Source organism: Falco punctatus (assembly GCF_963210335.1).
Source record: "Falco punctatus genome assembly, chromosome: 1".
Taxonomy (NCBI): Eukaryota; Metazoa; Chordata; class Aves; order Falconiformes; family Falconidae; genus Falco; species Falco punctatus.
Window position 1 is genome coordinate 119194289 of NC_137580.1, and position 12387 is coordinate 119206675.

General features: G+C 57.3%; 1 protein-coding gene across 7 annotated transcripts in view; it reads right to left on the reverse strand.

Annotated features, from left to right (window-relative positions):
- The window catches only part of ITGB4 (integrin subunit beta 4), a gene marked incomplete at its 5' end in the record, with an annotated part of 30738 nt that overhangs the window by 15605 nt on the left and 2746 nt on the right, over positions 1–12387 (reverse strand). For 6 of the 7 annotated variants that reach the window (XM_080376327.1, XM_080376332.1, XM_080376331.1 and 3 more), the window contains 20 exons: positions 276–379; positions 1204–1392; positions 1840–1873; positions 2198–2304; positions 2801–2920; positions 3062–3188; positions 3870–3968; positions 4138–4241; positions 4486–4697; positions 4849–4925; positions 5217–5384; positions 5538–5660; positions 5809–5898; positions 6309–6572; positions 7247–7418; positions 7860–7956; positions 8485–8689; positions 9131–9232; positions 9738–9820; positions 10139–10230. In XM_080376327.1, the coding sequence (XP_080232453.1) occupies positions 276–379; positions 1204–1392; positions 1840–1873; positions 2198–2304; positions 2801–2920; positions 3062–3188; positions 3870–3968; positions 4138–4241; positions 4486–4697; positions 4849–4925; positions 5217–5384; positions 5538–5660; positions 5809–5898; positions 6309–6572; positions 7247–7418; positions 7860–7956; positions 8485–8689; positions 9131–9232; positions 9738–9820; positions 10139–10230 (2569 nt within the window). Of the gene's footprint in view, positions 1–275; positions 380–1203; positions 1393–1839; positions 1874–2197; positions 2305–2800; positions 2921–3061; positions 3189–3869; positions 3969–4137; positions 4242–4485; positions 4698–4848; positions 4926–5216; positions 5385–5537; positions 5661–5808; positions 5899–6308; positions 6573–7246; positions 7419–7859; positions 7957–8484; positions 8690–9130; positions 9233–9737; positions 9821–10138; positions 10242–12387 lie in introns of those variants that run through there. The other variant, XM_080376326.1, reaches the window with a different exon arrangement.

Sequence of the window (12387 nt, forward strand, 5' to 3'; positions counted from 1 at the left end):
CCCAGGCTGCAAACTGAAGCCAACCCGGAGCTTCAGACCACACGCCCCGAAGCAAACCTCAAATCTCATCAACGTGATGCTTTGATAATTCTCACAGGTGTGATCTTACAATTTTGTGCTTTCTGTCAGAAAGAGGAAATCTTGCTTCTTCCTTTCAAGAACCACCTGGCTTCACAGGGAAAGGGCACTCCCCCTTCCCCAGCATCGCAGATAGCCCCTCAGCGTGGCTGCCCCCCAGTCCCACCCCGAGCCCCCACTCGTGCCCAGGCTCATACATTCTCCTCCACTTCCTTGCGCAGCTGCTCGCACTCCCGGGTGTCCGGCTTCACCAGGTTCTGCGTGAAAAGCCGGGTCAGCCTCAGAGACAGCCCATAGGGAACTGGGAAGAGAAATTCCCAAGTCAAACAGTTGGAGGGGGACTTCTTACAAGGGTCTGCGGTGATGGGCAAGGGGGGATGGCTTTAAACTGAAAGAGGGTAAATTTAGATCAGATGTTAGGAAGAAATCCTTCCCCGTGAGGGTGCTGAGGCGCTGGCACGGGCTGCCCGGAGCAGCTGTGGGTGCCCCATCCCTGGCAGGGCTCAAGGCCAGGCTGGACGGGGCTGGGAGCACCCTGGGCTGGTGGCAGGGGGGTGGAACTAGGTGACCTTTAAGGTCCGTTCCAACCAAATCATTCTACGATTCTATGAAACTCCTTCCTTCTTGGTCAGAGAAATAACCCACCCAAAAGCTGGATGCATGGGGACACACATGACGGTCAGCATCCAGACCCTGTATCGCTAGCACCCAAACCCCGCAGCACCAGCAGAGAAAACCCTCTGAGAACTGGAGGGCTAACTGGGAAGCTCTCTGCCAGATCCAGCAAAGGCAAGTGTCCAGTGGTGGCTCTGGACTGGTGAGGCAGGGAAACCAAGACTGGGTCACTGAGCTAACGAGACTAAGACACACGTAGGGTGCATCTACCATGTGGCCAGGCTGTCAGGTCTCCAAGGCTACTGCTTGTCCTGCTACAGGGCTGGACACAGGAACGTGCTGCTCAGCTTCCCCCAGGATGGAAGCAGATAAAGGAACAAACTCCCCTTGCAACTGGGCTTGGAGGTAACGCCATAGGTGCTGGAGCTAGGGGTCACCACCAAGGGTTCATGTCCTTTACAACACCCGTAGCATCTCCTCTACACCCTGTTCCTCAGATGTGGCACTTACTGAGATCTTTGGGGTTGGCGGCAGCGAGGGAGGCGAAACCCTGTTTGTGAACATTGTTGTTGATCTTCCAGCGGACTGTATCCCGACCCTTGAGGGACCCGCTGCGGACCATGGGGGTGTCCAGGTGGTCGGAGGACATGAGGCTGTGGCGAAGCATGTAGTGGTCCTCCTTGAAGCCGACAGTGCGACCTGCGAGCCAGGGACAGGGTCAGAGTCTGGGCAGATGGGGACGCCACCAGTCATCAACTTCCCAATGCTGGAAACTTTGTTCTGGGGAATCCTTAGGGTTTCCACCATGCTAAGGGTGTTGGGATGTCAGGAGCAGAGTGGAAAAGGCAAGGAGCGTCCATGAGGGGGGAGAACACATCACAGCAGCTAGGCATTACGAGGGGCACTGGCCAAGGGAGAGCCAGCAGTGATTCCCAGTAGGGCACACCAGGGTGTGGGGCAGGGACAAGCACCGGAGCAGCAACTCAAGCACTTCCTTGGCTCAGGCTTTTTGCTAGGAGCTTGTCCCCTGATCCACCTCCCCAGCTCAGAGAGGAGGAGGGATGCTTACCTCAGCATGTCCCCCCCAACCCAGGAAGGCAGTGAACCCCACAGATCCCTCTCCCCCCCAGTTCAAAGGGCTGGTACCTCGTGCGCAGCAGGGAAGCAGGGCCAGGCAAGCCTAGAAAACAAATGGCCAAAGACACAATCACTTTGCGCCCAAGGGCGACCCCCCGCCCCGTGTCTCCAGCTGGGAGGACTGACAGCAGGGCTGGGTGGGCAGCGGGTGGATGGTGCTGTGGAAGGTAACCAGCCTGATGTCCCTTCAGTGAGGGAAATCCCACAGCAACTCGTGTCGGCAACAGAGGAGGTGCTGGATACCACCGGGACCCAGCCCCTGCCAATCTGGCCATGCTGGAGGCTGGATGGATTCTGGAAATTTGTCATGTTTTTGGCCTTTATCTGATCCTCTCCCTGGGCTGGGGCTGCCAGCCGAGGCACTCACCTTGCAGCAGGCACAGAACTTCCAGCAGAGCAGCAGCAGCAGTCCCAGGAGCAGGATGAGGAAGATGAGCAGCGGGATGAGCCAGAGGAAGCTCCCCGGCGGGCACTCTGCAAGCCACAGCAATGTCAGTCCTGGGCATTAGCCCCTGCGTGGGGTGTGCAGGGAGGGAGCGGGGAGGCAAGGACAGAGGGGGAAGGCTGGACCACGGCTCTTTGCGGGATGGAGCAGCCCAGTTACACTTGGGAACTTCTGTCTTGGTGCTCACAATGAAAAGTGCTGTTCAGGGAGAACTCTCCCACCTCTCTGCTCACATCCAGCCATCCCAAGGGACTATTCAGCACCTCACATTGATCCCTGCCCTTGCCAGCAGTGAGAAGGCAGTGATCTCTAAAGGTGCTGGCCTCTGAGGATGTCTTCTCCATGTAACGGTCAATGTCACCCGCCCGGGTCACACAGGGAGGTGGGGAGGGAGGTGCTGCCTGCAGCTGACCCTGCCCAGGAGCACAGCAAAGGGGCAAAGCAGGGACTGGAGGTGCTGTGGAATAGGTGACTGCTGACCCACACCCCAGACCGGGCACCCCCTCCTGCCGGGTCCCTGCTCACCTTTTTTCTTCTGCACGTGGACAGTGGTGTTGGGCAGGACGCTGGGGTCTCCCTCCAGGGTGTAGTGGTACGTGCAATCGTCCTCCTCATCCTGGAAGGAGCAGTACTCGCTGGCCCCCTCTGCGGAGAGAGGGGACATGGGTCAAAGCCATCAGGACCAGGAAAAGCTTGGGGAACAGCCCCATGTGCACGCAAACACAGAGAGCAGGGCCCACGGGAGACACCCCACGTGTCTGCACCCAGTTCTGCTTCTCCAGGTACCTTTCTTCAGTTCTTCCACCATCTGGATCTGGAGGTGGCACCTGCTGCAGTTCCCTTTCATGTTGCCTGTTCCCCAGGCCTGGCAGCGAACGCAGTCCCGGATGCTCTCGCACACAGCCTGGAAGCCCTGGGCAGACAGGCAAGGTGGGGGGGTCAGGATGCAGCCCACGGGGAGCTGGGGAGGGCATCGCTTCCGAAAGGCAGAGCTGGAGAGGAAACGCTGCATCCTCACCCCAGCACCACAGCAAGGTCAGAAAGAGGAATCCCAGAGAACCAGCAGCTAACAAAGGATTTACGAGCCCAGGAGCCCAGTACAGCCGGCTGCAAAATCTCTTACATCAACAGCCTGCACATGGGCCGCCATTAGATCTTCTCCAAGGGCTTTAGGTGGCCTTTCCAAAACAGAACCAAGCCAGCTTTCTCCACTCCCACTGTGAGATCAACTCATGTTTGTCAGTGGGGAAGCTGAAGCACCAGACCATGAAATATTTTTTTCCAATTTTGAAGCAAATCGGAACAAGTCAGGAGCTGAGCCTCAAGCCTCTGCCCCCCACCAGTGTGCAGGTAAACACAGACATTCACCAGCTGTGGCTGGTGAACTGGTGGGCAAAAAAAGCTGGTGGCTACAAAACAGGTCCCATACCAGACCCTTCCTGGCTACCAAAGGCAGGACAGGCAAGACAACCCCTGCGCAGGATTTTGCTCCTGACCGAGATGCGCTTTCCTCTCTGCTTTGTTTTCCTTCCCTGGAGGCTCTGCGTGGGAAGGAGCAGTGACAAACCCAGAGGGACCCCAGGTTGAGCCTTACCAGCGAGTAGCTGATTTCGCAGGTGGAGCTGGTGTACAGCGAAGCCTTGTCACAGATGCATCTGCCGCATTTGCACCTCCCGTGGTTATTGCAAATGCCCTGGGAGGGAAGAGGTGACAGCTGGTGTCCGAGAGCCATCGTAGACACGCAGTGGCACTGGGAGTCAGCAAGGTGCCAGCTCCCGGCAGCCCTGCGCTTCGGGCACCGGGACAGCGTGCTGGAGCCCTGCCTGGCCCGGTCACCCTCGCACAGGCAGGGCTGGACCTACCCCTCGGCTGTCGATGCAGGTGTCATTGCTGGTGGGACATTCGCAGCCTGGACCCTCCCAGCCGCTCTCGCACACGCATGCGCCCTTGGAGCAGCGCCCGCGATCTGCAGCGCAGGAGGAGTAATTACCCAGGGCACGGTGCTGCGCTGCTCCCTGGCCCCGTCTGCAGCTCCCCCCTTTTCTTTGGGGTGCAAAAGGGCTGCAGACACCCTCCCTGCATGTTCGCAAGTGCAGAGTCCCCACAGCCCAGCGCTGGTCAGCCAACCCCTTGTGCCGGTGCCACCAGAGCAGAGCAGGGCACAGCACATCCCACAGCTGGGGGCGGTGGGGCGATGGGGATCCTCTCACCGTTGCAGAGGAAGCCGGAGGTGCGCGGGCACTGCAGGACGTCGTACTGGCAGAACGCCCCGTCGAAGCGCTGCATCAGGTCCTCAGAGTAGCACTGGCACTTCCCGCACAGGCACTCGCCCCGGCCCGAGCACGGCTCCACATCCCCCGGGCGGATACAGGCTTCGTTGTTGGGGGATGATGCTGGAGAGCAGTCGCACGTGTCCCCTCGCCTGGTGGGGAGAAGTTGGTGCTGAGAGAGGCAGGAGCAGAACGCAGGACAGCAGGGTCCTGAGCAGGATGCCCAGGGGGGGCATGAACACGTGTCACTGTGGGTCCCCGGACCCAGCAGGAACACTGGGAGGGCTGTGAAGCTGGACTTACCAGCCCGGGTGGCAGATGCACTGTCCGCAGGCAAAGTCTCCATGGAAGCTGCACTTGGGCGAGTTAAACTCTTGCTGCTGTAAAAGAAGAGAGAAGAGACATTGCTGGATGAGCTCAGCTGCCCCAGGACCATTTCGGGAATCAGAAAAGCAGACCTAGGGGTAAAGTTTTGCCCACAAGACCAAGCTCTGCCACAGGACAGCATGCCCAGCTTGGTACAGGCAATGAGGGAGGTCTCCTTGGCCAGGCTGAGCCTTCGCTGAGCGGTGGTGAGGGTTTGAGCGAGACCCACACGTGCCAGCCAAGATGTTCCCACCCCAGGCTGGCCAGGAGGGGAACATCTCTCTGCACCACGCACCCCCGGGTACCTGTTCGCAGGGACACACGTCACAGATGACAGAGGCTGTGATTTTGAGGCTGTCGCTCAGGGACGTGGGTTTCACGTGGATAACTCCCTGCCGGTCTTTCTCAGGGAGGCTGCAGACGTGCTGCCCACCAACGTACTCAAGCGCCTTCATGCGCACGTTGAACTTGCCCTGAAGGACGGGACATGCCGCAGGGGTGAGCCAGCTCTGCCAGACCGACCCCAGGTGAAGAAGGAAGGAGGGACGCAGCGGTGGGCTCAGCCCCGCACGCACCCCCCAGGTGTGTCTAGGTGACCTTCCCTCCAGGGCCACCCAAGGACTTACCACTTCCCCACGGGTGATGTGGAAGGAGCCAGATTCTGTCTTTTTATACATCGAGGAGGTGAACTCCGTCTTCATGGCTTTGGGAACAAAGTCAGCCCGAATGTCCATCTTGGAGCGGATGCGCTGGGTGGCAGAAGGTAACCACAACATTGATTTTCAGCGGTACACCTGCAGCCACCCCATGGCCTGCCCCAGAGGGGCCACATCCTGGGAGGTGCCCAGCCTCTGCCTTCCCTGGGAGTGAGAGCAAAGCTCCAGGGAACACCATTACCTCAAAGGCTGTGCGGAGCAGCTCCACGATGTTGGAAGAATCCTCCTGGAGCACCCCGATCTCAGAGATGGGGAAATACTTGTGCAGTTTCTGCAGAGAGACAGGAACCCCCTGAGCCAAGGCCTTGAGAAACCTCTTCTGGCACTGCAGCGGGCTCTGCTTTGAGCAGGGCTCGGACTGGAGGCCTCCAAAGGCTCCTTCCACCCTAAATTACTCTCCACCTCTGCGTCCCCGCTGCTTTACAAGAAACAGACACCAACAAGGGGACACCTCTAGAAGCCCAGGTTCCTGCACCCAAGATTACACTCTGAGACCTTCCACAACCCAAAGCAGCCCCCCAGCACACTTTGGCACCCTTCCAAAGCATCACGGTGGTGGTTTAGTACTAGGGGGCAAGAGATGGGAGAAGATTTTCTTCTCACAGCTGCCCTCCAGGCAGAGGAGCGCTGGTCCTGGTGGAAAGGTAAGCCCTCACGGCACCACTGCCATGGTCTCCTCACCTCATAGTAGCTGTAGGAGTGGTTGGTGACAGCAAAGATGGGGATGATGTTGTGTTGGCCCAACAGGCGCACCAGGGTGGGCACTGAAGGATAATCCTGCTTAATGTCATACACATAGGTGCCATTGGTGTCTAGGTGACACTGCTCATCATTTCTTGCCAGGATCCCCGCCAGGACGTTGGTACCATCAGCTTCATAGTGGAAGGCAGACTCGGTGGAGAACACGAGCAGGTGAGTGCTGTCCTTCCTCCAGCCGATCTTATCCTGCAGCCAGGGAGGGGGAGAAGGAACCTTTATCTCTGCGCTCCCCAAACCACTGCACTTGCAGCCGTTGGCAGGCCGGCACTGGCAGGAGCTGGAAAACCCAAGGGGCAAGGAACCGCCTCTTGGCAGCGAACACACCAGCTACGTAGCCCCGGGAATCCAAGCCAGTAGGTCTCCGCTTCCCCCATCTGCACCCCCAATACATGGGATATCTCCCAGCAGCTCGGTGCCAGGCACATATATGCACAGGGGGCAAGCCCACGCGTTTCTGGACGTGTTTGGAGCTGTGCTTATCCCTCAGCCAAGTGGCCAAGCCCGAACGGGCTCGTTTCCAGGGAGCAGAGTTTCACCACCGCAGGCACAAAGGGCGACAGAGCAAAGAGCACAGGCAGGGTGCCCAGCAAGCAGCTCCTGTGCTGGGGAGCAGGCACCAGGGATACACACACAGATGGTCTAAAAACTAAGAAATATCGGGAACGCAAAACAACTCGGCACCGGGAGCGTGCGGCTGGGAGGTCAAGAACCGACTAGCTGAATGTCTGCCCTGGGCTCCCTGGCTCTCTCGTCAGCTGCCCAGCATGCTGCCCTTTTGCTCATCACCCGGTGTCAAGGAGATCAACTCGTTAGAGACAGAGCCCTGCCCACACGGCTCCTGCATCCCTGGCCACCCTCACCTTGCAAACGGCTGTCTGCAGGATGGCATCAAAGCCACCCTCAGGGGCATCCAGGTTGCCAGAGATGCGCTCTTTCCTGAGCTCCTGGCTGAAGTAGTTGATGTTGCTGGTCAGGCGGATGACGTTCTTGAAGGAGAAAGGGGAGTCAGCGTTGTTCCAGGGCTCACGCAGCCTAGGACAGAAGGGGAGAGCAGGGGGTTTTGTGGGGGGCAGGAGCAAGGGGTTGCCTGGGTGCCAGGAGAGGAAGCGTGGGGAGGGCACCAGGGGCTGGGGCATCCCTCAAGGGAGGAGATGAAGTTGAGCTGGCAAGGCATCAGCAGAGAGAGGTAGAATGGATGAGGGCAGAGGTGGAGAACAAGACAAGACATGCAACCTGTCGTGGCAGAGCAGGGAAGGTGTGAAAGCAGAGGATGACACTGCTGGCATTGGCACAGTGCTACAGCAAGCCCTGAGCACAGGGTGGGGAGGCCAGGGGAGGCATTCACCACAAAGGGAGAGAGATGGACAGAGGCTCTCCCACCACAGGCGGTGAAGGTCAGGAAAGCCACAGAGAAACAGGAGGTGCCTGCCCTCCCCTCCGCCCTCATCCTGGGGACCCACTGGCCTCACTCACTTCTCAGGTCTCATGTCTGTCTGAGGGGATGAGACTTTGTCCACAAACTTGCCAAATCCAATGGTGTAATTGGAGGTCAGGGCTTGCAGAAACTCCGCTGGGAGGAGAGGAAGAGAGGGAAGAAGACACACATGAATAAAGAGATATCTGTGACAGTGTTGCTTCGGGGAAAGAAGTCCTTTCCTGGGCATCATCTGTGCTGGCCACGTCTTAGATTAAGACTCCCAGACGGTCAGCTTTTAAGCAGTTTGGGCTTGTGGCTCGTCTTTCTTTTTGGGGTAGAAACCTATACTCCCTTTGGTAGCCCCTTTCCAAGACTGGAGCTTCTGCAGTAGCACACGCCACACCTGTAGGTCTGGGATGCCAAAGCCACTGCACAGATGGACTCTGCAGGGCACCAGCCCCCACGCTGGGCTGAAAGGAAAGAGAACATGATCCCTGCAGGGCCAGGAGACAATCCCCCCCAAAGCTGCACAAAGCAGCGATAATAAGGAACTCTGGATAAAACAGACACCCATCTCTTTCTCTGGTGGTGGCAGAGAGCTTGCAGCTGCAGGCAGGAGTGAGCTGCCGGGCTTCATCAGCACAGGAGCAGACTCCCCTCTTCTCTCAGCTCTGGTCTCACCTAGGTTTTGGCCCATGCTTTTGAGGTTGTCCAGATCGTCAGACATAGAGTAGGAGAAGTCCATGAGGATGTAGAGATCCACAGGGCTCTCCAAAGGCTGGAAGACATCCATGTTGAAGCTCTTCTCCTCCCCAGCTTGCAGCCGCACGAACATGCCCTGGGGGGACACCTGGGTCCTCTGCAGGGATGTGTTGATGCTGAAATTCTGTGAAGAAAGAGTGACGTGAAGGGGGTGGGGTCCATCTCCCGGGATAGACCCCATCCCCTGTGCAGATGCAGTGAGGAGGAGGCAAGGAGCAGGGAGACGCACGGGAAGGGGAAAGGCAAGGGTGATCATGCTCCCTTCCCTCGCGTACAGCTGAGGCAGCATCCCCTGTGTCCACACGTGCCCAGCTGGGCACCTCCTCCAGACCTTGGCATTTTGCTTACATCTATTTTGCCTGAAAAGCCACCCCAGCCCTGAGCAGTCACGGCTGGCTGCCAACAGGCTCATCAGCTAGAAGAGGCAGAGCACTGTTTTTGAGTAAAGCCTACGTAAACAGAGGCCTGGACTTTGTATTTTTCCTGCTGAAGACTCTAGAGAAGGATGAAGGACACTGGGAATGGTGGGACCCCCTCAGGAGAGGGCTGTCTCCCCAGCACCCACCTGCTGGGTCTGCATCTCGCCCCTGGTGTACACGATGCTGGCCTCCCCGCAGCCGTACCGCAGCAAGTTCTCCCGCAAGTTGCAACGCGGCTCTTCAAAGCTCTGCCCAGGGGGTGAGAACAACGTTTCAGCCACAGAAAGCAGCAAATCCTCCACGCAGGGGAGAAGGGCACTTATCAGGAGGCAGGGTCCTCTGCTGAGACCATTAGCGAGCCTCTGGGAGCAGAGGCAGGGCAGAGAAACGGGGAAGAGTCTCGCACAGAAGAACCAATGTCCCCCAACGAGAGGGAAATGCGACCACCGGTGGGTTACTGGGTTGCCTGGGATAAGACCCTCCCTCCAGCCTTTGCACACAGTTTCAGATCTGGCACACTGGCGTTTTCTGATAAACCTCTGCATTTCTGCAAGTTTGCCCTGGATTCCCCTCCCCCACCATTTGTCCGCACCAAAGAAAACCCACGTTTCGGCACTTCCCACCCAGACCAGCTCTTTGCAGAGAGAAGCCGGAGCCAGAAGCTGACCCTGCTCTGGGGTCCCTGTCCCAGCAGAGTGATGTCCTCTGCCAGAGGGTGGGAAGCAGAGCCCCGGCCCCCCTGCAAGGTCTCACCTCGTCGGTGCAGAAGGAACAATCCTTATCGACTCGGATGCACTCGGTGCAGCTCTTCGCCCGGGACAGCACGCAGCGGTTACCTACCAGGAAAGATCAGGGTATCAGGAATGGGAAAACCTGGGTGAGCCATGGGAGGGCATGAAGAAGGCTGATCCCATTCCTGGGGGAGCTGCTGGGGGTTTTGCATGGGTGGTTAATGGAAGTTGGCTACAAAACAGCAGTTGGGTAACCAGAGAAGGGCCCCAAGTGCTGGGGACGTGGAAAACAGGAGGAAAGGCACACAACAGGCCTTAGGCACATGAGGACCAACATTTCTGGAGCCCAGGAAGGGTGCACAGCATCCCCGTGAGGCAGCACCAAGGGGACACCACAGACAGATCTACCACAGCCGCACTCACTTTTGCTCCTTTGGCAGAGGCCGGTGGCGCAGAGCAGGGACAGGAGGAGCAGCCCGGCACATGCCCGTGGCAGCACATCCATCCTCTTCCTCCTGAAACACATGGATTGCTATGCTGTGGAGAGCTGAGGTGGACACGATCCTGGAGGTGATGGGGGCAGCTCCTGCAGAGCCCCTGCCCGGCCCTGCCGGCGTGGGACAGCCCTGCCCACCCAGAGAAGGTGATGCCTGGAAGCAGTCTCTGATGGCAGCGGAGCAGGGCACAAAAGCAAAACCAAGAGCAGCTTGTCCTCTGCTTGGGCATCTGCGAAAGTCTCAAAGTCCCCGGCCATGCCAGGGCTGGCTGCTGCCATGCCACCGCACTCCTGTGTCCCAGAGCTGGGGTGTCCAGCTCGACGGGTCACCAGAGCAGCGGGAGCCCAGGCTGCTCCTGGCTGGAGCCCAGCACCATCCACACATCCGAGCATCGACCAGGTCAAGACCTTGCTTTTCCTGGCAGGTTAAGGGAAAAAAAAAAAAAAAAATAGAAGAGGAAAACAAAGTGGCTATCTCTCCCCAAAAACAAAACGACCCCTCCCTTCAGCTATTTCCTATTGCACTAAGAGTTTCCAGGATAGTCAAACCAACAATAAATAGAAGCTGAGGCCTTGGGAAATGCCAGACTTGGAGCTTTGGAGTTGCTGAATGAATCTGTGGTCTTCAGAGTTTGGCAGCTCCCCTCTGCCCTGTCCCAGTAGGACCCCTCGTGTGGATCCAGAGGCCAAATCCCAAACAGAGTTAACCATTCTCCCCACACCCACACGTGACTGAGAAGACTCAGTGCCATCCAGAAGTCAGCATTTGAACATGGTAAACAAAAGGGACAAAGCTGGAACTCGAGCTCTGCAGCTGCCGTGCTGCAGCGCGGCTCTGATTCTAGCACCCCAGCAGAGCAAGTGAGAGCAGTCAAGGCAAAAAAATCCAGTGGAAAGACATCTTTAAAGCATCTCCTTTCTGGAAGATGCAAATGTGAAATATAAAATGCAAATTAACATTCTTATAGCTCCTTGCTGTGCAAGCACTGACTCTAAAATAAATGAAGATAATGTGAAAACAGAGAAGGAAAACAGGAATAGTTGTTGTGTGCAGTGAAGAAGTTTGAGTTCCCAGCAGGACAAACCAGTACTCAGAGCCGTCACTTGGTTACTTTGCTAATAACAGCCTGACCTGGGGCCCAGGGAAATCCCTGGAAAGACCCTCTCTAGTCTCAACAGCACTGGATCACACTTGGCCTCTGGATCCTGCATCGGCCACTGAAGCTTATAGAAATACACCGAACACGTGAAGCTGGGCACTTGCAGAAATCACCGTGGCACAGGGCTCTAACCAACACAGCATCGACGCTGGGGGACATCTCCCCTTGTGGTTGCGCTTTCTTCCCCATGACAGTCACTGGATACACAGGTAGCAAATGACAAGGCATTGCTATCTCATTTATCTTGTCTGCTGTGCCCAGGGGGATTTATCACAGTAATTAATGCCCCATAGCTGAAATGTGAGAAATAGGGAAACCTCAGGGCAGCATCTCTGCAGGGAAACCCAGGGAAGTTTTACTGTTGGTCATGATCTGGTAGAAAAAATGCTGTTTTTCTTACGGGTAAAAAATACCAGTTGACCAGGGAAATCCCTCTGCGTCCCTGCGGCGGCCCCTGAGCGGAGCTCCCTGGAACGCTGCCCGTGCCCAGCTCAGCCTCTGTGCAGGTCTGGCCTTAGGCGGTCCCCCCAGCCAAACCCCAGCGCTGGCTCTGAGGCCGGCAGTTATCCTCGTCCCTGGACATGTCTGTGACCTCTCTCAGCAGCAGTCCTCACGCCACCGCTCGCTGGCAAACATCATGTCCCTTGCCACCAATATGGGCAGGTTTTGAAGCCAGGAAAATCCCCTTTTCCCTCGCTCCACCCCAGCGAGCCATGCCAGCCGCAGCGACTGGTGCTGCGGAGACGTGGGGAGATGCCAGCTAGAGGTGAGATGAAAGGGTGGGGAAGTCCTTTGAGCCCGTCAAGGGAAAACACAGTGAAAACTTCCCTTGAGCACTCGGCAAATCCCATCTCCCATCATGGCAAAGGCCATAAGGAAAGGATTGCTTGGCTCACACACCGGTCTACAAGTCCAAGTACAGATCTAATTCATCTTCCTTCAATCACAAGTCAAGAAAGAGTCACCAATGGGTTGACAGACACACCCTGGGCCTTGGGCACAAACTGCTCTCAGGT